The sequence below is a fragment of the Neurospora hispaniola genome, assembly GCF_033458365.1.
Source record: "Neurospora hispaniola strain FGSC 10403 chromosome Unknown B0T23scaffold_6, whole genome shotgun sequence".
Taxonomy (NCBI): domain Eukaryota; kingdom Fungi; phylum Ascomycota; class Sordariomycetes; order Sordariales; family Sordariaceae; genus Neurospora; species Neurospora hispaniola.
In genome coordinates this window covers 2512339-2538716 of record NW_026944411.1, presented here as the reverse complement: position 1 = coordinate 2538716, position 26378 = coordinate 2512339, and the positions used below count along the sequence as shown (strand labels likewise).

General features: G+C 53.6%; 8 protein-coding genes across 8 annotated transcripts; 2 read left to right on the top strand and 6 right to left on the bottom strand.

The window, feature by feature from the left end:
• Positions 1-1506: 1506 nt before the first annotated feature.
• Positions 1507-3579, top strand: B0T23DRAFT_322132 (phosphatidylinositol N-acetylglucosaminyltransferase subunit C; the record flags this gene model as incomplete). Its single annotated transcript, XM_062835281.1, has 4 exons — positions 1507-1692; positions 1750-2746; positions 2993-3241; positions 3383-3579. The coding sequence occupies 4 exons, from the start codon at positions 1507-1509 to the stop codon at positions 3577-3579; spliced, it is 1629 nt and encodes a 542-aa protein (XP_062691050.1).
• Positions 3580-3687: 108 nt separating this feature from the next.
• On the bottom strand, positions 3688-5832 carry B0T23DRAFT_385242 (transaldolase). Its single transcript, XM_062837525.1, has 5 exons — positions 5528-5832; positions 5288-5306; positions 4907-5202; positions 4449-4832; positions 3688-4379 (listed from the first exon to the last, which is right to left on the bottom strand). The coding sequence occupies exons 1-5, from the start codon at positions 5564-5566 to the stop codon at positions 4143-4145; spliced, it is 975 nt and encodes a 324-aa protein (XP_062691049.1). The 5' UTR covers positions 5567-5832; the 3' UTR covers positions 3688-4142.
• Positions 5833-5925: 93 nt separating this feature from the next.
• Positions 5926-6340, bottom strand: B0T23DRAFT_397879 (uncharacterized protein; the record flags this gene model as incomplete). The annotated part of the gene is made up of 2 exons (XM_062838319.1): positions 5926-6206; positions 6256-6340. The coding sequence occupies 2 exons, from the start codon at positions 6338-6340 to the stop codon at positions 5926-5928; spliced, it is 366 nt and encodes a 121-aa protein (XP_062691048.1).
• A 1050-nt stretch (positions 6341-7390) lies between these two features.
• B0T23DRAFT_199335 (uncharacterized protein) lies at positions 7391-10317 on the bottom strand. Its single transcript, XM_062833353.1, has 2 exons — positions 9992-10317; positions 7391-9919 (listed from the first exon to the last, which is right to left on the bottom strand). Exons 1-2 carry the CDS (start codon positions 10203-10205, stop codon positions 7491-7493), a joined length of 2643 nt encoding a protein of 880 aa, XP_062691047.1. The 5' UTR covers positions 10206-10317; the 3' UTR covers positions 7391-7490.
• A 1521-nt stretch (positions 10318-11838) lies between these two features.
• On the bottom strand, positions 11839-13435 carry B0T23DRAFT_199294 (superoxide dismutase [Cu-Zn]). Its single transcript, XM_062833352.1, has 4 exons — positions 13026-13435; positions 12553-12732; positions 12301-12452; positions 11839-12242 (listed from the first exon to the last, which is right to left on the bottom strand). Exons 1-4 carry the CDS (start codon positions 13036-13038, stop codon positions 12123-12125), a joined length of 465 nt encoding a protein of 154 aa, XP_062691046.1. The 5' UTR covers positions 13039-13435; the 3' UTR covers positions 11839-12122.
• Positions 13436-15013: 1578 nt separating this feature from the next.
• On the bottom strand, positions 15014-15384 carry B0T23DRAFT_430809 (uncharacterized protein; the record flags this gene model as incomplete). Its single annotated transcript, XM_062840271.1, has 2 exons — positions 15014-15209; positions 15272-15384. The coding sequence occupies 2 exons, from the start codon at positions 15382-15384 to the stop codon at positions 15014-15016; spliced, it is 309 nt and encodes a 102-aa protein (XP_062691045.1).
• A 1420-nt stretch (positions 15385-16804) lies between these two features.
• On the top strand, positions 16805-22129 carry B0T23DRAFT_342743 (CNH domain-containing protein; the record flags this gene model as incomplete). The annotated part of the gene is made up of 4 exons (XM_062835908.1): positions 16805-18783; positions 18952-20398; positions 20451-20625; positions 20674-22129. The coding sequence occupies 4 exons, from the start codon at positions 16805-16807 to the stop codon at positions 22092-22094; spliced, it is 5022 nt and encodes a 1673-aa protein (XP_062691044.1). The 3' UTR covers positions 22095-22129.
• A 1314-nt stretch (positions 22130-23443) lies between these two features.
• On the bottom strand, positions 23444-25718 carry B0T23DRAFT_199212 (uncharacterized protein). The gene is made up of 3 exons (XM_062833351.1): positions 25450-25718; positions 25196-25389; positions 23444-25140 (listed from the first exon to the last, which is right to left on the bottom strand). Exons 1-3 carry the CDS (start codon positions 25556-25558, stop codon positions 23650-23652), a joined length of 1794 nt encoding a protein of 597 aa, XP_062691043.1. The 5' UTR covers positions 25559-25718; the 3' UTR covers positions 23444-23649.
• Between the last annotated feature and the right edge of the window lie 660 nt (positions 25719-26378).

Genomic DNA, 26378 nt, shown 5'->3' with positions numbered 1-26378 from the left:
ATTTTACAGGGGTGTCCAAACCTTGTTCCAACCACTTCCCGCTCCATGTGCATCGAAACACCACGGCAGTCCCGCTCCGGATCTCGAGGTCTCACCCAATCACCTGGCGCCATTGATGCTTCTATGATCGGCGTTTTCCTATCCGGGAGGCTCTTTTGGGCAAGGCGTTTGCGTGAAGAACCATAAGAGAAGGACAGTGACAGACGAGAGGTAGCATCGCAGACGTGATGGTTGACCAAAATCGGGAGGTTTTGCGTCGGGTTCCGAAACCTTGCTCGGCTCAGAGGAGAGGCTATGCAACATGGTCCAAGAGAGATGGGGATCTGGACCGGACCGACCGCATATGGCAGACAGGGGTGATGGAGCAATGGTTGGGTTTCCTCGAGTTGGCTGTTGGTTCCCCTTCCTCTCCCTTGATGTTACCCGACCGAGAACGCCTTCGCTTGTTCCCATAAACCGTCACTCTCCTCAGCCTCAGCTTCCACGCCTGCCTGCGGGGAAATCCTTTGCGTGGGCAGGTCACACCTTTCTGCTGTTCGTATTCCCCCATATGGCATTTTGCATAGGGTGGAGTCTCGTCGGTGGCCATCCCCTCTCGCCCTCGTACAGATTCAACTAGACCATCGCTTGACCATATAGCTCCCCGTATGTTTCAAGAGTGTCATCAGGAGTGCTGCTGAGTGAGGTACTTGCATTGCGGCAAGTGTAAGCGAGTGTGAATGAAGGTGTTGCGGATCCGTCAAGATACCAGGGACCAGGTGAAGGGCATGGTTGGTGATCAGATAAGCTTTTTTTTTTTGTTTCTGTTTGCCAAGTCCCGAAACACCAAGGGGTTGATGTTAAACACATTCAACGGCGAAACGAAGAGCCAAGCATTTCAGTTTCCTCAGACAAGAAACTATTCCGTCATTCTTGGGTTCTTCGGTTTCAGTTGCCGCTTGGCGATTTGGCCCTGCCGCCGCCGATTTCCATGAATGGCCACACTCACCCACTGAGGGATGGCTCGTGCACTCGCTGGAAGAAGCTACCTCGGCTAGCCCGGTACCTCTACCAATTGACTGCCAAGACAACACTGTCTCCCAGGCAAGCGAGGGCCCTGAACACCGAGGTCAGCTAGCCTCAACCATCCCGTCCCGTCTCGTTCCTCAAGTGATCATGCGCATTCCACTTTGATGAACCAATTCCCAGCCTCCTCCCCTGGCCCTTCCATTCTAGATTGTCAATTTCCATCCGACGCCACCAACAACCCGCGCTAGCCACACCAAGAAAGCTTATTTTGCTTCCTCGTGTGCCATCCATCCATCACCTGTCATCCATCCGGCAGCATCGCGTCACGCATCCATGAGTCCAGCACAGGGGCACCAGCAGCTGTAGCACCACCCTGACCTCATATCCGCCTTCGTCCGTCGGTCGCAAACTGCCAACTGCAATTTCGACGCGCCATCACATCTCGACAAAACCTTGTGACGAGCCCACCTTTGCATGGAGGGAGAGCCTCTCTGATCCATGGCCCCTCCCTCGGGCCTCCACCAAACCGCCTTATCCTCCGACTTCGAGACCCCGTTCCCGCCCCTCGTCCGATCGTCTACCGCGCCCGTCGCTTTCAAGTCGCATCGCGCCGATCCCTCCCATCTGGCCCCCGAAGATGCCTACTCCCCCGTGTCCCCGCCGCGCCGAACCAGTCTCTACAATGTAGACGGCAGTGGCAGCGGCAGCGGCAACAACGCGCCCAATGGCTCCGCAAACGAGCTACGTCCAAGACTTATCAGGCGCAAAGAGGGCAGCAGGAGCAGGAGCAGGAGGAGGCAGAGACGCTTTCAGAAGCTGCTTTGGGTGAAGCAGTCATATCCCGACAACTACACCGACCAGGCCACCTTTCTCGAGAAGCTCCAGCGCAACCCGCGCGTCAAGCCCTACGACTTTTGGCCTCTTGTTGCCGACTCGACCGTCATTGTCCAACAAGTATGCTCCGTCATCATCTTCGTTGTCTGCTTCGTCGGCATTTTCCAAGAGCGTGTCAGCCCCGTGTCTGTGGTAGGCTTCGGCAGCTTTGCGACCTTCATCGGCTGGCTACTATGGGATTGGTGGGTAGCGGAGGAGAGTCTGGGAGCGCAACGCGCAATGGATGGGACTACACATTCACATAGAGGGCGAGACCCTCGTCCCGTACGGCGTCAGGACTCTCTTGGTGGTCCGACTCGGAACGCGAGCATCGTAAGTCTTCCGGGAGCCGGAGCGGGAGCGGGGACGGGAGCAGCGACACCGACACCAGCGTCTGCCCTGCCTTCAACGGCGCCGTCCCCGCGTCTTGATCAACATCTACACATCCCCCGCTTCAGCATCGGTCCAACCGACTCGCGCTCCGCAAGTATCGAGCCCTCTACTGCCGCGGCCTCCCCTGCCGGCTCGCGGGCCCAATCTGTCGCCGACTTCCACGAAGCCCACTACGGCCACCACCGACAACGATCCTCGATTTCCTCCCCCATCCGCGGCGGCGGCGTTCTTCCTGGAAACAGCCGCCTTCAGCTCCGTCTATCCACCATCAAATCCGCCGTCCTCATCTACTTCACCCTCTTGGGCCTCTCGCCCATCCTGAAGTCGCTGACACGCTCAACCTCCTCCGACTCCATCTGGGCCATCTCCTTCTGGCTGCTTGCCATCAACATCTTCTTTTTCGACTACTCCATCAACAACAACCCCTTCACACAAGCAACCATCACCAACCCTCATTCCAATCAAACCGGCGGTATCGTAACCGGAGGCTCGACCCCAGCGCCAGCCGGAGCCGCATTGAGAGCCGGAGCCGGAACCGGAGCCGCGACGCCCATCCCAACTTTGACCTCAACCTCCCCTCCCACAAGCGGCACTTCCACGCCTGCTACCAACGCCGGCACCGGCACCAGCACCAGCTCGAGGCCCGTCCCCGGTACTTCTTCTTCCGCCCCCACCGCCGTCCCCACCGCAACAGGCGGCACAACCACCCCCATCCCAGCGCAGCACAAGTTCCCCATCGCCTCTCTCTCTACCAACGCCGCCCTGATGGCCTCGACCGTGCTCGCCTCTCGCCTACCGTCCACCGGACAAGTCTTCTCCTTAACCTTGTTCTCCATCGAAGTCTTTGGTCTCTTCCCCGTCTTCCGTCGGTACGCTCGCCACCGTTCGTTTCGGTACCATGTCATCCTGACTGTCCTTCTCTTGCTGGGAGCAGGAGCCGGGGTGGGCATCATTATCGGGGCGCCTTGTCCCCCTCCCGGATCTACTACTTCTGCTTCTTCTTCCGTTTCGATGGCCGCTGCCGCCGCCGGTGCAGCAGGAAGAGAGTTGTTGGTAATATCACCAGAAGAAGTAGTAGACGGAGGAATGACTTTGGGATGGACAAGAGGGGTGTGTGAATGCTGGCAAACGTGGCTTAAACACTCGCTCCTCGGCATGATTGTGTCCTGCCTGATTGCCGCGGTGGCCATGGGCGGGTGCAGCTGGTGGCTGATTGGGTTACAAAAGTACAAGAACGAGATTTACGGGCCGTGGGACCCGGCGAGGCCGATTATTATTAGTAGACGGTATTACGATGATGAATGAAACGGACACTTTGTCGTTGTATAAAGGGGTGGGTTTGGTAGATTCAGAATAGATAATGTTTCTCTTGTTTCTGGGTATATAAAGCCAGATTGGATCCGCGATATGATGTGTTTGTTATATGGTCTAATGGAGGTTTTATGATGAAAGTGAAGTGGAAGACATGTGTGGTGGTGGTGGTGGTGATGGTGGTGGTTTGCATTCTTCCTGACAAGGGACATCATGGAGACAAATCATATCACCCACACTTTCACATGCCACTCACTCATGAACAAGGGCAGACATCGACCGCCATGTTTTCATCCCAATTGATGCGAGTTCGGATGACATGTACCGTTGTCGGGTCACCTCAAGTCAACAGACCTATTCAGACTCTCAATGACTTGCATAACACGTCACCTACAGTACTACAAAAGATCTAATCTTCAACTTGACCCAGTCACCGATAATATCTACACGTAATCCTCAATCCTCAATGCGGACGCAAACAGTTGCCAGAAAAAAAAAAAGTCGTCATCATCCATTTTTGTTTCATTCTAAATTAAACCATTACCACCACCGCACGCTTACTCAGCAAGCTTCTGCTTGATGATGTCCTTGAGGGTGACGGCATCAGCAGCGAACTTGGAGATACCCTCGCGGAGCTTCTCGACGGCCATCTGGTCCTCGTTGAAGTCGAAGCGGAAAGTAGGCTCGCTGTTGATGTAGGTCTTCTTCTCGATCGAGAGGCTGGCGGCGTCGGCAGCGTTGAGCTTCTGGGGGACGGGAGCATCGGAGTTGAGGAGCTCCTCAAGGAGGTTGGGCTATTTTCATGTTCTGTTAGCACATATTTCTGCAAGGAATTGCAGCATAAAATGAAGATGAAGACATACGGAGATGGTCAGGTAGTCGCAGCCAGCGAGCTCAGTGATCTCGCCAATGTTGCGGAAAGAGGCACCCATGACAATGGTCTTGTAGCCGAACTTCTTGTAGTAGTTGAAGATGGTCTTGACGGAAGCCACACCGGGGTCCTCCTCCTTGGAGTAGTTCTTGCCGGTGTGAGCCTTGAACCAGTCAAGGATACGGCCGACGAAGGGGGAGATGAGGAAGGCACCGGCCTCAGCGGCGGCGATGGCCTGGGTAAGGGAGAACATGAGGGTGAGGTTGCAGTTGATGCCGTGGTCGCGCTGGAGGATCTCGGCAGCCTTGATACCCTCCCAGGTGGAGGCGATCTTGATCAGGACGCGGTCCTTGGAGATACCCTCGGCCTCGTAGAGCTGTTGGTGGAAAGGTCAGTCATTGTGAACCTCAATCAGGGAGCTCGGGGGGCAACATATTCAGAAACACGCACCTTGATGATGTGGAGAGCCTTGTCGACGGAAGCCTTGGTGTCGAAGGAGAGGGCGGCATCGACCTCAGTGGAGACCTTGCCGGGGACGATCTCGAGAATCTTCTTGCCGAACTGGACAAGGAGGTAGTCGAGAGCGGCATCGACCTTCTCCTCGGGGGAGCCGGGGCCCTTCTTGGCATCGGCGATGGCGGCGTCGAGGAGAGCGCCGTACTCGGGCTTCTTGGTAGCGGCGAGAATCAGGGAGGGGTTGGTGGTGGCATCCTGGGGCTTGTACTTGGCCATGGTAGCGAAGTCGCCTGTTGGAAGCAAGAAATCGTTAGCATCATTGAAAACATGGTGTTTTGCTCCTGCATCGGAGGGAAGCTGGTGGAAGAAGCTTACCTGAGTCACAGACGACAACCTATACATTGCGCAAAGATGCAGCGGTTAGCAGCCCGTTCACCAAATTTTGTCGCAGAATACCGCAAAACAGATGCAAACACAATGAAGCATCTCGCATCGTCGCCAAATCCCATCAAACTGCGATGGTTCGTCTGGGAAGCTTCACAAAAAGCCCCCGAATCATCGGATGAGGGGTTTGGCGGGGTACGGTACAGGGGAAACAGGAATGACGGAACGTACAGTGCCAGTGGCCTTGAGCTGCTCGAGAGAGTTAGACATTTTGGGTGGTGTGTATGAGTGAATAGTATTAGGCGTGGTTTGTTGTTGGTGTTTTGAGGGGTATCTAGCAATCAAAGAGAAAAAGTCGGTAGATGTTTTGTTGTAGAGAAGAAGAAAAGGTGGAAAGGACTTGGGAATCCGGCGAAGTTATTGAAGGGCGAGTTCGCTTTCAAGTGGTGTTGGGGATGACGGGGAAAATGGCAACGTCTTGGCACGCTTCGCTAAGGTAGGACGTGAGTGGAATGCGGTGGATGGTGCTTGCAACGGAGCGAGGGGTCTTTGGTTCTTGTCCTGGTTTATTAATATGACACCTAGGGAATCCGCTTCACGGCCAAATAGCGGGGATCTCATCACCATCGTCATAACTTTCCATCCTGGTACGCATCCTGTTTGCATATCGCCGCCGCCTCAAGTTGAGCATGGACAGTTCCTGTCAATCCAGTTCCTTGTTCGTCCCGTCTCAATGTGTTCAAATACCAGCCCTGATCCTCCCTCGACTTTTCGTCGAGAATTTGGCCCTTCTTTCTGCGCTTCTTCTGCAAGGTCCGGAAACTCTCTCGGACATCAAAGCAGCTAGTCTCATCAAGGTAGTCCCTTGATCTATCACTTCCACGCCTTCTTGGAGAAGACTCATGTGATTCTTTGCTTTGACATTTCTCAATTCTTGTTCCCCTCTTCCCGTCACAAACCGCACTTCTCCGACCATTTGCCATTTCTGGCCAGCCCGGCCAGCACGGCCAGTTTCACAGAAGCCATGTGGCGAGTCCAAGTCATTGTTCGATCCGAGCACCCAAGCAGAGGCACCAGGCACCTCGATGGCCGCCTTCCGCCTCGGCCGCCAATGCCGAACTTTCCTCCCGGGTTCTGGTTATGGTCTCAGTTCTAGGGTCCAAAGAACCAAACCGTTTTCACCTTTTCCTCTTGGTCAACACCTTTCATCCGGAGCATCCAACACATCGTCAATCCCGCTTCCTCATCCCAATTCGGATCCCATTCCATCTCTTACACCACCACTGACCACACATCAGTCAGCATTGCAGCTAAACAACAGCCACCCGTCCTTCAGGCACACCGTCGTGGGTTGCGTCCCTGCGTGGGGGTTAGTCGTTTGGGACTTTTGGGGGTGCTTTCGGGGGTTGGGGTTTTGTTAGTGCGGCGTAGCGTGAATGTTAGTGATGCCATAACGTCACGCCCAGTCTTCGCTAGTCTCGGCAGTGACCCCATTCGGATCGGCCGGGGGTGTGTTTACGGGGCTCCACTGCTTTTATGTCACCAGTGCAGTGACGGTCATCGATGTCGTTTTTGGAACATACCGATACTTGCCTTCGTTCGTTGTCAATGATAGTCCTAGTATTTGAGTTGATTGTCAGTTTGGCAGAAGTGACGCCTATTAACCACCTCTAACAACAACCACATGGATCACACGCATCTCTTGATCCTTATCATTGGGCACTTTTGACATTCTGCCATGTTTCCAGCCCCCAGGAGACTTGCGGTTCCACAGCTCGGTGCAAATGGAGCTTGAGCTGACCAATTTACCCGGCCACGTTTCTGACAATCCAACTGCCTTTTTATCCGGCCGGCGATTTTTACGGCGAGACTCTCACGGATCAACACCGCCATAGTCCCTACCTATTGTTAGCTCCGGCGATCGGCAGTTTCTTCTTAACCACAACTATGTATATCACTCGTCATTCAAGTTCACAAATAGACATGTTCATATGACAAAAGATGGCGGTTGAGCATTTCGAAACCGAATCAATTATCCCTTGTTCTTTTCTCCCTTTTGATTATCATGAACACCTAAGGATATCATCTTTTGCACGCCTCTCACGCCCCCGCCTTGCCCTGCTCCTTATAGCTTGAGAAAAGCAACAAATCTCTCCGGCATAGCACACCTCTCCGACATAAGCACCGACAGACCCTAGTCCTCAGTGATATCGCCATACTCCCACATACCAAGACGCGTATCCTTGGCTTGTTCTTGAGCCTTCCTGTACGACTTCAATGTCTTCTCGAATACGGGGCTCCTTTCCCACGCCTTGAGCTTCATGGGAACCATGGCGTATCCGGTCGAAAGGATCTCACGGTTGAGAGATGAATCAGGATCCTTGGCATCCTTGGGGTCATAGATGGTAATGTAGCTGAGACCCTCCTTGTTGTCAATGTAGTCAAAGCTGCCGACGAGCTGTCTGCCTTCAGTCAGCTCGTAGATAATGTTGATGGCCTCATCAAGATAGTGAGTGGCGGAGGGAAGCTGGACGAAGGACAGGGAAGCATCAATGGCCTGGGCCTTGAGCTTCTGAACGCCAAACTGCGCGTCAAGAGGACGGAGCTTCGACCAGGGCTGCTTCTCGGAGTTGCCGTAATCGATGTAGACAACCTCGGCAACCTTGGCGGAGCGGTCGTTCGACCTGACGCGGGCTCTGTACCACTCGCCATCGGCGCTGAACTGAGCAGCGACAAGCTCACCGGTCTTGGGCGCGTCAGGGAGGGACTTCTTGTTGGCAGGGTTGCTGTGGTACTTCTTGAACTCGTTCATGAGGGTGGTCAAGGCAGCAGTGCCCTGGCCGACCTCCTGGATCTTAAGCTTGCCATTGGCATCGACGTTGGTGATGACGATGTCACGGTAGTCGTTGCGCTTCTCCCGGATGGTGAGCTCAACCTCGGGGGCAGCCTGAGCAGCCTCTTCCTCCTCAGCAGCGTCCTGAGAAGGATCCCAGTCCTTCCACAGACCCTTACGAGCCTCTTTGGCACGCTTCTCAGCGGCGTTGAGCTCGGCAGCATTACCGGACTTCTCGGCAGAGTATTGATGAACGGAAGCAAGGCCCTCCTCAACAAGGAGCTTGGCAAAGCTCTCGCGACCGATGTAAAGGTCACCAATGAAGCCGCCAACCTTGTCAATGTCGTGAACATCAATCTCGCAATCTCTCTGGTTGCAGCGTCGGTTGGCCAACTCAAGAGCCTCGTTTCCAAAGGGCTCACCCTCCTCCTTGGGGGTGCGGCCAGCACGGGGAGCACGGATACCGGCGAGAACCAGGGTAATCTTGACACCCTCGCGAGGGATCAAGACAGTGAAGCGAGAACCGGACTTGCAGTAGTCCACAATACCGGGAACCTTCTTTTGCCTCGAGAGGGTAGAAAGCTGAAGCTTGGCTTTTTGTGCGCTCTCCGACATGTCAGTGTACTGCTTGATCTTGGGGCTTTTGCCAGACCAGATACCCTTCTTCTCTTCCTTAGCCGTCTCCTGGGCAGCGAGAAGCTCGTCGTAGTTGGAAGCGCGATCAGTGTCATCCTTGCGGTGCCTGATAACGGTAGCGTAGCCCTCCTGGACAAGCATCAGACCAATGTTCTTGCCGTCACGAGTGACAGTGGCAACATCACGGGCCTCAAAATCATCCGTGGCAGCCTTGGAACCGTCAATCGAGACACGAACGTGCTTGCCAATGATCTTCTTGCGCAGGAACTCCTTGGCTTCCTCTCTCCAGGGAGCCTCGGAAGGCTCACCAGCTCTGGGACCGCGAATGCTGCTCAAGCTGAGCCTCTTCTCTTCGCCGGCCTTGTTCCGGACAAGGATGGTATCGGCACCGACAATCTTGGTGACAGTCACGTCGAGGTCCTTACCACCAGCAGTAGCCTTGGCAACGTGACCCTTGTGCAAGCACAGCTGAGCGGACTGGGCCTTCTTCTCGGCAGCGCGGAGAGCAGCCATATCAGGTCCAAGGAAGACAGAGTGGAAGTCGTTGCAGCGGGCAAGGCCGTCCTGCAAGAGGAACTCGGCAATGTTGCCGTTGGGGTGAAGGATGGTAGCAACGAGCTGGCCCTGAGGGCTGGCACCGACGATCTTGACCTTCAACTTGCGCTGAAGGAGGCGGGTCTCGACAAATCTCTTGGCCTCCTCGCCATATTCCTCGGCAGGCTGCGTCTGGCCCGTGGAGGGGTTGGTCCTGGCGGTCGATGGCGTCCTGATACCGGCAATGAGAGTCATGACCTGGTAGTGCTTCTTGTCGCTAAGTAGAAGACGGGTAAGGAGACGGTCTCCGCTAATGACCTTCTCAATGACAGCGTCCACGGTCTTGCCCTTCCACTGGTTGAGGAAGTCGGGGCCACCAAGGTCGTTCTGGACCGCTATGAAGCCATCCTTGCCAGCGTGAAGGCCCTTTTGTTCGTCCTTTGCCTGGGTCTCGAGTTCCCTAAGCTTGTCGATTTTGTCGAGAGTCTCCTCGGAGTCATCTTTCCTGCCAGCATCCTCCCTGACCTTGAGCCAGCCAGCCTTGACGGCGGCCTCGGGGAGCTCGGTTCCATCCTGGAGTTGCGCAACGCCATATTCCCTACCGGAGTTGGGAATGGTGTCTTTGGTTCCGAGTCAGCAATGGTTGATGTAGGAGCAACTGAGGCAAGAAGAGGGGACAGCGCAAAGCTTACAGAGTACAGTGCACTTGATGGGCTTGCCGAGAGTCAGTTCCCTGAGGAACTCACGGGACTGGAAAGCGTATGGCTCGTCGCCATCTTTGCTCAGACGGGGAGCAGTGACATAAGCGAGAGAGAATTGGCGCTCGAGTGCTGGGTTCTTGGGGTTGGCGAGGATCAAAGTGTCGCCGCTCAGCACCGATTTTACTTGAGCGAAGAAACTAGACATGGCTACAGATGATATATAAGGCGGGGCTCGTAAGGTAAAATGGTCGAGGGGTGGTTGGAAGTATTAGGATGTTGTACTAGAAGAGGGAGGTGTTAGGAAGGTATCATGACTAAGAATCTGGCAACCGAGGTGCCAACTGAGATTGCATTGGTCTCCGCGTCGTCTTCGAGACTCGTGTTCTCAGGCCGGTGTGCTTCCATGTAGCCTTGGCTTGGTGTTTGGATCATGCCGCGGTCCGGCCAGAAGGTACACAGAGAACGAGAGGGGAAGAACCAGTGGGGGAGGCTGTCTTGCATACCTAATAAATATAGAAGAAAAAAAGAAACCAACAAGAGCTCAACAAGGGGAAGGAGAGCTCTGGAAATCGTGATATACCACAGTAAAGCGTAGAGTTGTGATATGTAGAAGGGAGAGATCCTGCAGACGGCAAAAGAGGACGGAGAAAGTTCAAGTCGAAAGTTGAGACTTTGACCGGTTGGTGGATGGGACGGAAGCTCTCGAGATGCGGCCACTGCACTGGCCAGTGGAACGACCTGACAGAAGGACAGCTGTCGGTGTGTCACGATTTCCCTTTGCTGGCCCAATCTGGACAGCTTTCGCCATTTCATCTGTCCTCGCCCCATCTGAAATGTGGGGTAAAGCCCCTCAACAGCTGTTCTGGAAGCGCCTCCCCGCCAGGGGACTGGTTTCAGGGGCTGTCGCTCGGTACTTAAGCAGTACTTCAGCTGAGGGCTTAGATAGCAGAAAGCCAAAGTCTATAAGAGTACCTTGGACAGCCCCAGATATCTTGGCGTCTCATTGCACCACCACCACCTCGGCTCTTGTTATCTGCAACCTGACATGTCATCACTGAAGCCTTTCAAGGCGAGCTTCGTCTCCCACGCGAGGTTCGGTTTCGCATATAGAACACGAACCTCGGATTGTCAAAGTCCACGTCAAGCACAGCAAGAAGGACCATGACTAAGAGCTGGCCTCTCTCTTTCTACCATTTCTTATCTCATGCGTCAAAGACCAAAGCCTTCAGCTTCAACGTGACCACGCGGAAATTCAAATTTGACGATTTCCCAGCTTCGCCAAAGCCAAGGAACTCTATACGATCTGTTCCCGTGGCCAGGCCAAGACGTGCATAGTTGGGCTGGCGTCGAAACCAAGTTGGAGATGAAAGTTCCTAGTGTATACCCAGGTGGGACGTGTTGGTGATTACTCTTGGGCATGACTTGATCGTAGATTAGTATAAGATGGATATTCACGACAAGGAGGAGTTGCCAGATTGGAGGATCAGATGGAATCTGGGATAACTCTGGGGTTGAAAAAGTAACTTCGTAGTGGTGAGTGTGTCTGTGTGAAGGTGGGTGACTGTAGATTTATCAGTGAGCATAAATGTTTTGGAGATTAGAGAAGCTTTTGTCCAATTATTTATAACATCCATGTCTAAGATCACAGCTGTTCTCTTCTGCAAGCTTCCACTTCCGATTGCGTCGCCCGCAAACGATTGGAGCATATAAGCTGAATGCTGTGACAGCCCAGCTTCCCAAGCTCCCGAGCTAGAGCTTCAAGCAAGGATCAAGCTTCATAGAATAGGAACGGTTTGGGGAAGAGCTACATATGCAGGATTCATCGACGATGACAGACGACGTTTTTCGCTTTCATATGACCAAGATACTTTGAAGCTATATAGGTAGTTGTGAATTGCGACCAGGCAAGCAGTATGAATATTTTGGTGCCAATGGCAGTATAGCGATCGGTCTCTGCATATCAAACACTGGGTTGGATCACAGTCACAGTAACTTCCGAAATTGGCTGGCTTATTTTTTTTTTCACTTTTACAGTTTTATTCACGCTGCTTGACCACAGACTATCTCAGGTCACGTTGAAACAGTAGTCTAACAACGCAAATCATCCGACCAGTTGAGACGTTTACTGGGAGATACCAATGACGCCGCAGGCAGGGCGGGGACCGGCGTTACCAGTCTTGAGGGACTCCTCGTTGCCACCCTTGCCAAGGTCGTCAGTGCCGGCGTGGACGACGACGGTGCGCTGTTGGAAAAGTTAGCAAGAGGAAACATTGTAGGTTGTGAGCTGTGGGTGAACATACGCCAATGACGCTCTCGGGGCCAATGAGCTTGACGAGGTTGTCAGTCACGGTGCCCTTGGCGTTGCCCTGGGCATCGGTCTCGATGTTGCCGAGATCACCGACGTGGCGGACCTCGGCGGTGCGGTCACCGTGGGTGGTGCCATGGGGGTTGACTGCGGGTGGGTAAGGGCACATTGGTCAGTCTAGCGCTTTGATGATGATCACTTCCTCCCCTCTTCCACGTTACACGTTCCCCGGGCTCAGTTCACTTACAGTGAGGGCCGGCAGAGGTGCAGCCGTTGGTGTTGTCACCGAAGGTGTGGATGTGGAAGCCGCGCTTGGCGTTGGGGTCGTTGCCAGAGATATCGTAGGTGATGGTGGTGGGAGCGGACTCGGACTCCTGCTCGAAGATCACGGTGCCCTTGACGTTAGAGTCACCACGGACGACAGCGACTGGACGAATATGAAAGAAGAAGAGGTTAGCCGTACTGTCTTCTAGCCAATAATGCAGGGTCCCAGTAGCCAAAGAGGTTCTCCAAGTTCCTCTTGCGTCAATCGTCGAGGGAGGTGACGATTGAGGTACCCATCAAGGTGTCCGGCCATGAGCAGAAAACTCGCTCAAACCAACGCGTGGGTAACCGATCCCTCCACTCGGATCGTCTGATGGCGGATGGGTAGCCGCAAGGCAACCTCGAGAACGTGACGGTGGGATGAATGTGACGCATTGTAGACGGAATCGTGCTTACCAGCCTTGACCATTTTGACGGATTTAAAAGTGCTTGGGTAGGAAGCGGTTTGTTTGGGTCTCTGGAAGGTTGTGTGTTTACTGAAGCAGAAAAAGCAGCAGAGAAGATCTTGGGAGAAAAATCGGCTACGTTATACTTGAACCTGAAGGAGCGGGGAGCCACGGGGGAACAGCAAGGAGTCCGACGTCCGTCCGAGGATCGTTGGCGTCCAGGTGGGGTTCGTCAGGCAGGGGATGAACGAACCAGAACCCCGCATTGCCGTCATCTCGTTCTCGCAGTATGATTGAGTGGCGCTTACAAATTCGGCAGCAGTTCCGGCCACACTGGAAAGAGAGCCGTTATGAGGGGTCTTGGCCTTGTCATTGTCAGGACAAGGGGAAACATTGATGGAGATGATGTTATTTTGATGCCTCAACTCGAACGGGAGCTTGATCCAACTTTGATGTTTGAAATTGCCAGAGGAGAGCATTTTTTTCTCGGCATCTTGGGGTACCGAATGTCAACGACAGCATCAGCAGCAACAACCGAACATGACCTTCATTTGCTAGCAAGAAGCAACCGATGTATGTACGACGACATCGGCCAGCACTTTGGTGTCATTGATCGCGGGGCCGTTTCAGGCCAGCACACAATTCCATGAAGTGGGGTGTTTCCTCTGGCTTCCTTTCTGTTCGCACCATTTTGCCCTGATGCCGTTGATCCGACCATCTGATAAGATCTTGATAACCTCGATGCCGGTTGGAGACTCACACGATGACCTCAAAGTCTAGATTCCGAGCTGCCCATATGTACAAAAGACAGACCTAGGCCGTGAACACGGCGGCTGCCGTAGGGCTGAAAGCACCCGACCCAGCCGAATCCCAAACAGTCCTTTGTTGGATATTGCCGCGGCAAAGAGGGAATCCGAAGGCTGAGGCATTCCGCCTTCTGACACCACCGCGTCCTATGCCCGCGGTCTGCGCCAACAGTGAATACCTATTGCTAGAGACTTTGCTTGATGAGTTCAAAGCCGATTCCCCCGGACTATAAGATATCGGCTTCGAGCAGCCCAAGAAAAGAGATGATGCACGGGACCCTGCTAAACAATAAACAACGAGGGGACAGCAGAAAGTAGAACAGAGAGTTTGACAGGAGTCCCTGGCAATTCAATCAGATCCAGGGGAACATTTAAGCAAACTCGAAGCTGATTGGTCACTTTACTCTTCCTCTGTATGTAAACCAATTCGACAAACGCCCAGCAGCCGAGGCTGTACACGCGCTGCTTCATCATTTCGACGTGATCACTTGGCTACCCGTTTCCCTGTTTGAGGAACCATCGCTTGGATTAGTTGTGTTCTCTTTATATTCCGAGGTGACGAGTCATATTTGATGTAGTACTGTGCTTGCGCTTAGGTCAGTCTCAACCACAATACAGATCTGAGATGCTCTTGTGAAGATGGGATGGCGAGTGTCCAGATGGGCTAGAGTGTGACGACAGTGAGCCTAGGTTATATAATACGATAAGAGATAGCTTTGCTGCCCGTTTACACTAGCGTAACTGCTTGGGAGCACAGACCAACAACCCTTCCTTTAGAGCTGCCAGTTGTTTTGCGTGGGCTTGCTTGCTGAGGCGCGCAGACCTCATCACTTGCATCATGTCATTCTCCTGTAGACAGGCTCCAGACAGGTACCTTTGACTTGTAACTTAAAGCAGGTCGGTTGCCTCTCACGCACCTCACAAATCACAAGCCAAGAGAGAGGATGCCTTGCACAATGGGTTGCACTTCTATTTCGAAACCTCCATCCATTCGTCTATGTTCTATTAACTGCCGTAACACCATGACGTCTCACCACTAGGAGGCTATTCAACGGGCTTGGCTGGCCCAAGTCTGGACTGGGTGTGGCTTGAACTTTTGTTTTGCGCAGGCCGCCCTCCTTGAGCTGGTCTCCGTTAACTCGTCTTTAGAGCAGAAATCGACAACAGATCAGTTGTCTAATTTCTCACCCTCCTATTTACGGTAAGGACTCTTGCCAAACCCTGACTCTTCCCTCATCTGATCAATCAGATCTCTGGCCTCCTCGAAGCCCTCGGGGGTAGGCTTGATCCCGTAGGAAAGCATAAACCCCTTCTTGCCGCCCCAGGGCTTGAGGTACTCGTAGTCAGACATGGGTTGACCGGGGTTGATTTTGGAGAACTCGGTGACGCTGGAGATAGGAGGAGGGTTTAGGTCAGACCCATAGAGAAGCGAAGGTTGGGTTTCACTTACTTGGAATTGGCAGAGGATTTTCCTCCAGAGGAGCTGTTTCCTTGGGCGTTGGAAGACTGACCCGTGGAGCTACCCTTGTTGTTGTTGTTGCTGTTTCCGTTGTTGCCAGCCATCTTGACTTTTGTCCGGCTGGTGGGAGTGAGATTGTTAGACTTGTCAGAGCAAGACTGCAACACATGCAATGGCGCTGGTAATCTGGATTGTATTGAAGTGATGAAGATGGAGAAGTCCAGATGGAATCCCACCAGGCCACCAGGCCTGGGCTTTATACCAGAATGAAGTCATCGTGACTACCATGTGCAGCAAAGCACCTGCTGTTTACCTGACAACCAAGTGAGTCGACTGTCAGTAGGCAGGACTAGTCAGAGGAACATTGTATAAGTGCTTGACACTCTAACTATGGGAGTGGCCTTCCTCTGAACGGGAACTGAAGAGACAGAAACCCAAAAGTTTGAAGCGACAATCCTGACCAAGTTGCAGTCAGTCCCCGCGCTGTGACAGGGCCGAAGACAGCGCCAGCCTTGTGTGCCGTTCTGATGGGAGGGAGATGTCGGTGGGAGCCTGGAACCTAGGTAGTCTACCTGTACCCTAGTTCCCTTGTTCCACACTTCCATCCATCAACCCGTGCGCGCAATGTACAAGGCCCCTAAATTACATACCCAATGGAACTGTGATAAACCTAGAAGGAACTGACCGAGGAGAACAGCTACCTAGGACCGGACTGGGGGTCTTACAGTCCCGGGCAGGTTTTACCTACCCGAGCAGACGTTACACACCTGATTGAAGGCGCCGTCAGGGCAATGGTTTACCTTGGCTGCCAGGTGTTATCGACCGCCATCTGATACCTCTATACCTAGTACGTACTCTCTATCCTACTACTAAGTCATACACATCACTTCTCGCCTGCGCCTTGTGACAGGCCGACGACTTGGACGTTCGACAAGAGTCAGACGCCGGAGTCCGACTCAATGTGATTGCATACCTCTACATCAGTCTGCGTCCGGCAGGCATGCCAGCCACCCGAGTTGCAGGATCCTACATTGGAAGGGCACCTTTACAGTAGTTTTCCAAAATCACATCAAAACCATCTCACCCAACTCGCTGGCGGATGAAGTAATCATTGGTATAAAGACGTGTACATACGATTACGATACAACAAAAAGATACCCGTCGGATATGATATAACGGAGGCCCCACTGGCCGCGCGCTAAATGCCACCCCCAGACTGCATCTGACTGACAACAAGCTGTTATCCTACCCACGTGCATCCCATTCAGACCTTACCACCACCGAGCGACCTTGCCTGAATCCGCAATCCCGTCGCCATTGTTTCCGACACTTAATTTCGCTCTCATCGACCCGTCACGGCCTTGCGTACGGTGGAAGGTTGCTTGAGAGCTCGACGCCACGAAGCCATCGCACGACGCTGCTCGCCTGAACCTCGGCGCCGTCCATCGCGGTCGTCTACCATCTATACACCCAACAGTCAACACCGACAACGACGACGACGACGACGACAAACACTCGAGCGCCATGTCGTTTCGCGGCGACGATTCACGCCGCTATGGCCATGTGCCGCCTGCTCAATACCCCGTCGCCGGCGCCGCGCAGGACAGCAGCAACCCGCCGTATCCTCCCCAGCGACGCATGAGCTTCAACACGGGCGACGATGCCGCCATGTTCGACCCGAGCGCTGCCCGCCAGCAGCCCGCCATTTACACTGGAGTCCCCGTTGTCAGCAGGGCCGAGGAGGAGCTCTTCCTCGGCAGCCCCACGTCACAGGATGCGCCGGCCGCCCAAAATCGCCTCAGCTACAAATCTCAGCATATCGCCATGGCTGGCTATCAACACCAGTACCAGGCTCAAACAAACGCGCCGCCGCCCGCACCGGCACACTCGACATATAACCCCCAGGCCTTTGCTCGCACTCAATCGACCTCCCTCCCGTACCACCCCGCCCCGGCCTCGAGATACGGCGCTCCGACGAGCCCGACCTACGCGCCCACCCCTACAACCTACACTCAGCCAGCTTATAACCCGGCGGCGTACGCCAACACAAATACGGCGACGCCCCAGAGACATTCTTCGGTCGCTTCAGTGGCTTCCTCGGGATACAATGGATACACGTATGGCTATACTTCTCCCGGCATCCCGCAGTCTGGCTTTGGGCAATCTCCCCAGTCGGCTACCGCTCCATCCATACCCAGCTATGAGCCTGCCCGTAGTCCACAGTATCCTCCGTCCTCTGCCACCGCCACATCACCGCAATATGACCAGTCCTACCCCCCGGCGAATGCGTACAACACTCAGCAGTACTACGGGTCCTATCCCGTGAATGCCTCGGGCATGGCGTATAACACCATGACATCTCAGGCGCCCTATCCCACTGCACATGTTCAGATGCCCGCCGGACCTAGTTACGCTTCTGCGGATCACGCCGCGTTTTCCGGTCGGAACTCTAGATCGGATTCCCAGGTCTCTGCGCCATCTCCTCCGCCGCATTCACAAGCACCCGGAGGGCTTACAAGACACCCGACAAATGCTCCGCTGCCTAGCCGTCCCATGGATGACTTGCCAGAGCACCATAGCTGGGGGCCCAATGGGCAAAGTAATGAGCTGCAAACCCAAGACGCCTTGTTCGGTGATATCATCTCGGAGGTGGAGTCACGACAGTACCGTGGCGTTAATGGCAACATATCAGAGGACGACCAGGGACTGCACCGCTACAGTTCGACTGCTTCGACAAATGTGGGATCCGCTGCGGCGGTACATCGCTATCCTTCTAATGCATCGACAGTGAACAGAAATGATATCCCCGATACCTATCCCAATACTTACGACTACGATGACGACGAGAGCGACCCCGAAGGTGCTGCTGGCCTTCTAGCCATGCAGGAGGACATGGACGACCGACGTTTTGGCTTTGGTGGGATATCGTTCCCGACTTATATGGAGCCTCCGGCAGCGCAGCAGCAGACCTCGCCGACACACCCGATACAGCCGCCGGGACACCAACGGGAGTTACCACCGCCGCCTGAGGAACAAGGTACGGACAGTGATTTTGGCGGAATGGATCTCGGCTTGTATGGGGGTGGCTATGCGGGAAACCTGCACTACGGGAATGAAGTTGGCTCCCCACCCGCAACTTCTGCCCACTTTGACCAAGGGCCCAGGCCGTTGCCATATCCGCAAAACACGGGAAGCGAGTATGCTCCCTTCTCCCAAGCTGCGGTTGACTATGGTGGAACCGGTGGCCTTCAGGCCCCGCAAACACACCGGCTGAGCTTCGATGAGGGAGATGAGCGTGTCTCGATTCACTCCAGGCACAGCGGAAGTGACTCGCCTACGAAGGAAGAGTATCCCGATATGTTTTATCATCCTGGGATATCTAATCGGCCTCTTCCGGCTGTTCCTCCTCTTGGCGAAAGCCGTCCAGTACTGTCGGTAGTGCCCCCTAGTAGGGTCGCTTCTCAACAGGGGTACAATATGCATGTAAATCCTCAGCGGCTCATGTATGACCAACAAGGTCAAGCTGCAGTGGAGAGATCGATATCACTTTCCAGCCACAGCAATACCCCTCCTGTCCATACACCGGCACGATCCAGAACCGATGCCGCTGAGGAGCGGAGGAGAGCATTGAAGCATGCTAACCAGCATCATTCTCATCTGAGCCACCATAGTGTGTCTCAGGATGGCTACGACTCTGGGACACCAACGTCGCTTGCTGCCTATGATATGATCACCTTGCCTGGCAGGAAGAGGAAGTTCATTCCATCGAAGCTCACGGCTACGGAGATTAAGCGTTGCGCCGAACCGTGGGCGCTCAGTAGCGTTACTGCCTGGATTCGTGAGATGGCAGACGGCGAAGTGGACCTCAAGAGAAAATCCATCGAAGAGGGAATTGTGAAGCTTTTCTGTCACAAGGTTCCTACCATGAACGTTGCTGACGCGGAAAGTTTGAGTGCTACAGTCGTGGACTCGATGTTTGCGTCCGGTCTCTTGATTCCAGATGAGGAATGGGTCAGGTTTGGAGCCGGCCACATGACAGGTGTCTTGTGGCAACTCACTGGCCATGGTTGCTACGCGCCCAAGTTGCATGAGGCTGAAGAGTCTGCCCCTAAACTTAACGATAACGGTATTCCAGTAAGGTGCTACTCGCATCACTGCGGTAGAACGCTGAAGAAGGCCAATCTGGATCACCTGCTTTCTGATGATCCAGTGGTTCAGGACTGGGCGACCTTCCATGGAGTCAAGCCGGAGGATTGCGAAAAGAAGAGCAAAAAGGAGATTGAGAGACAAAATGTTCTGCACGAGATTGTCACCAGTGAAGAGGAGTACATGGCCCAGCTCGACGTCGTTCGGCTCCTCTACAGAGATCAACTCCGCGTGCACCAGCCCCCTGTTCTTCCCAACAGCAGGAGGGACAAGTTTCTGGAAGCAGTCTTTGGCAAAGTCGATACGGTGCAGCAGATCAACAAGGACCACTTGCTTGCCCAGCTGAAGTATCGCCAACAGGAACAGGCGCCCTTCATTGTTGGGTTTAGTGACTTGTTCAGAGAGTGGATTCGCAAGGCCAGGCCCATCTACATCGAATACTGCTCGTCTTATCCGAATTCGGAGTACCTCATCCGAAAGGAAAGTAATAGGAATATTCTCTTCCGTGAGTTTCTGGGACACGTACAAAACCATAGGCGGTCCAAGCGTTTGGGATGGACCACGTTTGTGAAGGCGCCCATTACACGTCTGCAAAGATATTCCTTGTTGCTCAGCACGGTTCTGAAGAACACGATTGAAGACAGTGAAGAGAAGCAGAACCTCATCAAGGCAATCGACGAGATCAGGTCAGTCACAAAGGAGTGCGATGACAGGGTTGCTGAGATGACCAAGAAGGTGTCCTTGCTTGAGCTACAACAGCAGCTAGTCCTTCGACCCGGTTTCCAATCAGTCCTCAATCTTGATCACCTTGGGAGAGAGCTTCTCAAGCAAGGCGAGCTTCAGCGACAGGGTTCCAAGGGAGTACGCTGGGTTGACACACAGGCCCTGCTGTTTGATCATTATTTCATCTTGGCCAAAGCGGTCTCAACCAAGGACGGGAGGAATGAGAAGAAATACGACGTGTCGAAAGAGGTAAGCCCTTGTGCGATATTTCACCGTGTACCCTGCTGACAATTGTGTACAGCCTATACCCATGCCACTCCTCTTCCTGGAAAGCATGCACGACGAACCTGTTACGAAACAAAAAGGTCTCGCAGCACCTCTGACCCGTACAGCGGCTACCGCTGGATCCGGGACACAGCTTAACAAGATTGCCTCTAATGGAGGCGATCGGCCCGGCCTGGAGCATTCAGCAACAAGTTCGTCTATGGGATCCCTCAACACCGTTACCCGTCTAACAAGTTCAGGTGTCGACGATGGAAAGATCATTTACCCCTTTAGGATAAAACACCTTGGCCACGAGATTTACACGCTCTACGCTTCCTCTGCCCTGGACCGCTCGGAGTGGTGTAAGGCGATTGTGGACGCGAAGACAAGACACGCCGAAGCGCTACATGCACAGAACGCCGAGCCTTTCCGCTTGCGAGTTCTTTCTGACGGTGCTTTCGCGTACGATTCTTATTCGACCTTCGGCAGGCAGCCGGGCGTGCCGATTAGTGGGACACCATTGGACAGGGCGATACGAGGAATGGAGGAGGTATACGGTAAAGGCCGCGGTCCCCCGCCGGTATGCAGAGCTCAGGTAAACTGTGCTACCGCTTTCAAATCGTTCGGCAAGTCCATCATCGCCATTGGCACGGATTATGGCGTCTACATCTCGGAAGCATCCAATCCCCGAGGCTGGACACGCTCTGTCCAGATCAGCAAGGTCACCCAGATCGCAGTCCTCGAGGACTTCTCTGTCTGCATCCTCATCTCCGACAGGTCACTCATCTCCTACCCCCTCGACGTGATCGCGCCCGTCTCCAACTTTCCGTCCCCCGTTCATGATAACCCCAGACGGGCTCCCCAGCGTCTTGCCAAAGATGTCACCTTCTTTGCCACCGCCCGCATGAAGGACCGTACCCTTCTCTTCTACAAACGCAAGGAAGGCATGCACAACACCTTCAAGGTCCTCGAGCCCGTCTTCCAAAAGGCAACCGAAAAGAAATCCCGCATCTTCGGCAGCCGCAAATTCGGCTCCGGCGCGACCGAGTCCTTCCGCGACTACGACGAATTTTACATACCCGCCGAGTGCTACTCGCTCAACTTGTTCCAAAGCTACATTGCCGTGGCCTCCGCCAAGGGCTTCGAGCTGCTGACCCTCGACAAAAAAGTAACCCAGTCCATCCCGCGCGATCTCAACCTCCCCGCCATCGCCAACATCGCCTCCCGCATCAAGGACCAGCGGCCCTTGGGCATGTTCAAGCTCAACGACCAGGAATTCCTCCTCACCTACGAGGACTGCGCCGTCTACGTCGACAAGCACGGCGAGATCTCCCGCACTTTGATCATGGAGTACTCGGGCAAACAGAAAAAGGCCAAAGCAGCCACCATGTTTGGCCAGTATCTCCTCTTGTTCAACGAGGATTATGTCGAAGTCCGCAACGCCGAGAACGGGCGCTTGCGGCAGATCATTGCCGGCCGCGATGTAAGGTGTTTGGACTACGGGTTTAGAGGCCCCACGGGCAGTGGACAGCAGCATGCGCAGCCGCATACTTTGTTGCAGGCGGGAGTACTGCAGGATACCAAGGGGACGGTCAAGATTTGCATGAGTCATCCTGAGGTGCCCGGTGGACAGATTGTGTTGGAGATGTTGCTTAATGATGGGCATGCGGAGAAGGCTTAGATGGCTGGGGTGGGGAGTGATGGGGATGAGGAAGGAAAGGTGGATGGGGCGAGGTTGGGTGGGGATGGGTTGTAGATTTTGGTGGGGGATGAGCAAACGGTAATAAGTAGACTTCTGTTGGAGAACCGGAAAGCGGGTGGTTTGGTGGTTTGATTCATACGAGAGTATAAAGCATGGATAATGTGTCTGATTGTTGACTGATTGAACGATGGAAGAGCTACCAAGATGCTCTTGTTTTTCCTTGTTCTTTCATGCGTTTCTTTGCTTGTCCTGTGTCAGTTGAACAGTGGGACAATGGATTTGGGTTGACTCGAGGGCGCAATGGAAAGGGCCGGGTTTATGAGCACGCGTGGAGCCTGCTTGGAGAATATAATATCTCTTTCTTCGAATACCTCTTATTCTTGAAATGAACAGTTATTACTATGTCGATGGCGGGAAAACAACTTTACCCCTCGGGATGCCCAAAGGATGGTAAGATAGACGTGTAGTGATTACAAGGACACGGATATTTTAGGGTTTATAGAGACCGGTATGATAGACCTTGGATATATCTCTTCGGCCTCGATTCAGACTCTCTTCAGACTCCTTCCACTTCTCTCTTTACCTCTTTCTTCCCATCTTTCAACATAGCTTTCTCGTCATTTCTCTCTTCATTTCTCTCGCCACCCTTTCCTCACTTTCTGTTGTATTTTCTCTTTACCAGTTTTATTCCTATTAATTTGTTCCGTTCGCTCTCATTACAGCTTCTGTAGTGCAGTCACCGCGATATATCACATTGAGTTGCTGAGCTGCCACCTTCGGTTACTTCAGCTGTACCCTTTTTTTGCAGGAACATGGCATGGTTAGATAATGGTCTGCCCGCTATAACATCTGCTCTCTTCACACCTTTACTAAAACTCTTCTTTCCCGGAAGCACTTACGAGGATTAGATGGAGGCGAAAACAGAGTAACTTGCACATAGTTCTCTACAGGAACATGCATAATATTGTTCATTCGGTGATATTCTCGCAACGACAAACGCTCAAAAGTTCATTATCCAGCCCCAGGGCAGTACATCGATCTTGCACTTACGTCCATCCATACCTAAGCCCATCCCACCCATTAAATCGACATCACCTACTGATACACTTCAAAAAAGGATGAGCGCAAAACATAACCAAACAAAGTAAACCACATGCTGCCTTTCTCCAAACTCATGCGTATATGCAAATGACGAGTAGGCCTAATAGCCGCTGAAATGCCCATGCTGGGACAACGCTCTGCGCCGTGTGCTCTCCATACCCAAATTAAGAAACGCCTGTAAAATGCAACTGAACTTACGCTAAAATTCTCAGAGTAACCAGGTCTTCTGGCTTCGGTAGAGGATTCGAAAGGTACCGGTGGCCCTGCTATATTGCGGGGGCACAAATAGTCCTTCTGGGACAAGGTTGTCTTCTATGACTGATCCTCCTGATGATTCTTGGGGTGAAGGGTCTGGGAGCCTCGCTAGCGGCGGTGCCACACCCCATGGATCATCCCCATCCGACACCAGTCCGAAAAACTGCCTTATCCGCCACTAACGGGTTTCCTTCACCTTCCTGTGATTATCCTTTGCCAACAGTAGCGTGAGTTGGCTCTTCGATCTGCCAAAGGGAATCGTTGGAGTGGTGCTTGGAGGTGTTGGGGAGAATGCTTCGTGGAGAAGCGAGGGCGACGGCCTCGACCGGCGCGACACAAAGTCAGGTATATCTCGGGCTTCAACCAAAGACGATGTTGCTATCACGTCGGAGTCAAACTGCCCCTGAACAGTGGTGTCGGACACCTGTGTCGTGGGTTCCTCGGTCAAGGCCTGTACATTCGGAATCTCGCCGGAAAGTCTGTGAGACATTGCGTGTGGTGATGAATAGGGGAGCTCCCCTGACATCCTTTGAGAAAACAACGGGACTCTGAGCGGCGGCCGAGGTGAACCAACTATAGACTCTTCGGTGACACGTGTGGTGCGTGTTCTCGCTGGTGAGGGTGTGTCACTTCCACTATCATGATCAGCCACGAACCCAGCAACAGGCGCACGACGTGGCTTCTTTTCCACACTATTCCTCCTCGTAGCCTCCTGTGTCGTCGGAACATTCCGCTCACTACGAGGTAAGCTGGGAGACCGGGCAGGCATGAACCCGGAACTAACGAACAATGGTCGCCGCTCTTGAGAGCCGATAGTTACAGGCAGAATCCCACCAGAGGAAGGTCTTCTTGTAGGCCTCGCCGGCCTCTTTCCGGCTGCCTTAGCACTCGGCGCCCTCTGCTCGTCTTGGGACAATACTGAGCCACCTTGCGAGCTCCGAGAGGAATGATCTACTGACGTTGAAGCCGGGACCTCTGCTACCTTTGGGACCGGGACCTCTAAGGGTGATTCTACCAAGGTCGAAGTTGGGGACGCCACTGTAATCGATGGAGGAGACTCCTGGAAGGGCTCTTCCTCTACAGTTGGCGACCGAGTACTTTGATGAGACTGGTCTGCTGTCACCGGCACCTTACGCTGTTGGGTATTGGTTGCAGTTGATGACTGTGAACTTGTCCTACGTGGAATTACCGGCCGTCTTTTCGCTAATTTTGTATTCGCCACGACCTTTTTTCGGGCGGTTACAGGCTTGCTAGCTTTACCACCTGCAGGCGCAATAGGTAACTGCGCGGTGGGCTTTTCGGGCTTGGTTGGCGATGGAAGCGGCGGAGGTCTCATTGTAGTTGGAGATTCTGCTGTTGTTTTTGTCTTTCTCGCAGTCGGTAATGGCGGAGGCGGCATTGCTGACGGCTCTGGCACGCCCTTGGTGGTGGACACACCCTCTCCGGCACGTGGTGGTGAAGCGAACCTGGCAGTATGTCGAGGTCCTGGTACGGGAGCGCTATGCTTTTTCAGGATCGGGTGTGGCGGAGGTGGCCTTGAGGAAGATGGGGTTGGTGCTTTCATTGCGACCGTAACATCACGGCTCTCTACCCTATTCTTCTCCAGTTGTTGTGTGGATGCCGGATCCTGTCCATTCGCGTTAATCTGCTCCAGAAGGGCCTTGGATCTCTGAGGCTCAGTTAGCATCTTTCGGCCCTGATACCTATTAAGAAAAAAAACCGACCTCTAGCATTTCACGACTTCTTTTTGGGACCACGAGAGGCACATCTGTTGGACCGGTTGAGATGTCTTGATAGAGCCTGGCGAGAGTGGGACCGGAAAGCTTCCTTCTATTGCTGCCCCAAACATGCCACCAAAAGTTCTCTAGGCGGAGGTGAGTGGGATCGCCACCAAGTTTCTTGGAGATCACCGTGTATGCTAAAGATGCGCATTAGCCAGATTCTTGGGGGTAAATGCTTGTATGAGTCCAAGTCTCACCGTTCCAGTAATGCCATAATACCTCGGAGGAAACGACCGATAAACTAGCCAGTTGAGTGTAGACCTCACTAGCGTTGATAATGATGCCTTGCGGCAGTACCAAATCCATGGCTGAAGGACAAGACGGGCGCAAAGGACGACGGGCACCTCAGGGTAGCCCGACGACCATTGCTTACAAGCCAAAGCTGCCGGCTTCTTTTGTGGATATCGACACTAACGCAGCAGATCCATTGAAGACTGCTTGGGAAGGAGGGGGGCCAGTGACGGAGGATGTCCAGGGAGGTTTGGAGTTTCTGAACGAAAGAAGTCAGAAAACATGCAAACAGATTCAGTTGGGGCACGAGACGTGAGTAAGATGGTTAGGCAAGCGCAAGGTAGCAAACAGACGGCTAAACGCGAACAGGGCAGCAGGAGACCAGCCGAAAAAGGTTAGGAAGAAGTGAGTGGAAGTTGAGAAGAAGCAGGGACAAGAACAATGATGGGGGGACATGATGTTATCTCATATTTTGGTACCTGGACATGCCGGACATGGGCAAGGACTGTGAGTCCAAGCACACAGCACCACTGCTTTATTCTGCTCTCGGAGTCTCGTACTTTTGCAGGCCAAGTGCCCGATGTCCGCACCCACATGCGCAGCACTGGCAACAGTGACTGGCGGCAAGCATGACAAGGTAGCTGCCCTGCCCTGGCGGTGACGATCGAGCTGAGCTCAAGACAAGTGGAGGCTAGTACCGCACCACAACTGAGAACATCAATGCTCCGAAGGCTTGGGGGCCTGGGAGCTGCCAGCTGAGCTCAGCCGGGTAGGTAGTGTAGGTATTTACTTGATTGCAGGAATAGTGTAGTGCGGTGACGGGGGGCCGTGGCACGCGACGGAACATCACGTACCAACGCAAGTGTGTGTCTGTCTCTGCCTCTGAGGCGGGCAG

Bases quoted from the DNA above. Each gene is read 5' to 3' on its own strand.
- B0T23DRAFT_385242 (XM_062837525.1), bottom strand. From the start codon at position 5,566: ATGTCTAACTCTCTCGAGCAGCTCAAGGCCACTGGCACT. The intron at 4,833-4,906 runs GTGCGTGTTTCT...TTCCACCAACAG, and splicing joins AGGCTCTCCACATCATCAAG to CTCTACGAGGCCGAGGGTAT. The intron at 4,380-4,448 runs GTATGTCTTCAT...ACATGAAAATAG, and splicing joins GCGACTACCTGACCATCTCC to CCCAACCTCCTTGAGGAGCT.
- B0T23DRAFT_199335 (XM_062833353.1), bottom strand. From the start codon at position 10,205: ATGTCTAGTTTCTTCGCTCAAGTAAAATCGGTGCTGAGCGGCGACACT. The intron at 9,920-9,991 runs GTAAGCTTTGCG...TCGGAACCAAAG, and splicing joins CATCAAGTGCACTGTACTCT to ACACCATTCCCAACTCCGGT.
- B0T23DRAFT_199294 (XM_062833352.1), bottom strand. The intron at 12,453-12,552 runs GTAAGTGAACTG...ACCCACCCGCAG, and splicing joins CACCTCTGCCGGCCCTCACT to TCAACCCCCATGGCACCACC. The intron at 12,243-12,300 runs GTATGTTCACCC...CTTTTCCAACAG, and splicing joins GCCCCGAGAGCGTCATTGGC to CGCACCGTCGTCGTCCACGC.
- B0T23DRAFT_199212 (XM_062833351.1), bottom strand. From the start codon at position 25,558: ATGGATTTGGTACTGCCGCAAGGCATCATTATCAACGCTAGTGAGGTC. The intron at 25,390-25,449 runs GTGAGACTTGGA...GCGCATCTTTAG, and splicing joins ATTATGGCATTACTGGAACG to CATACACGGTGATCTCCAAG. The intron at 25,141-25,195 runs GTCGGTTTTTTT...ACTGAGCCTCAG, and splicing joins GAAGTCGTGAAATGCTAGAG to AGATCCAAGGCCCTTCTGGA.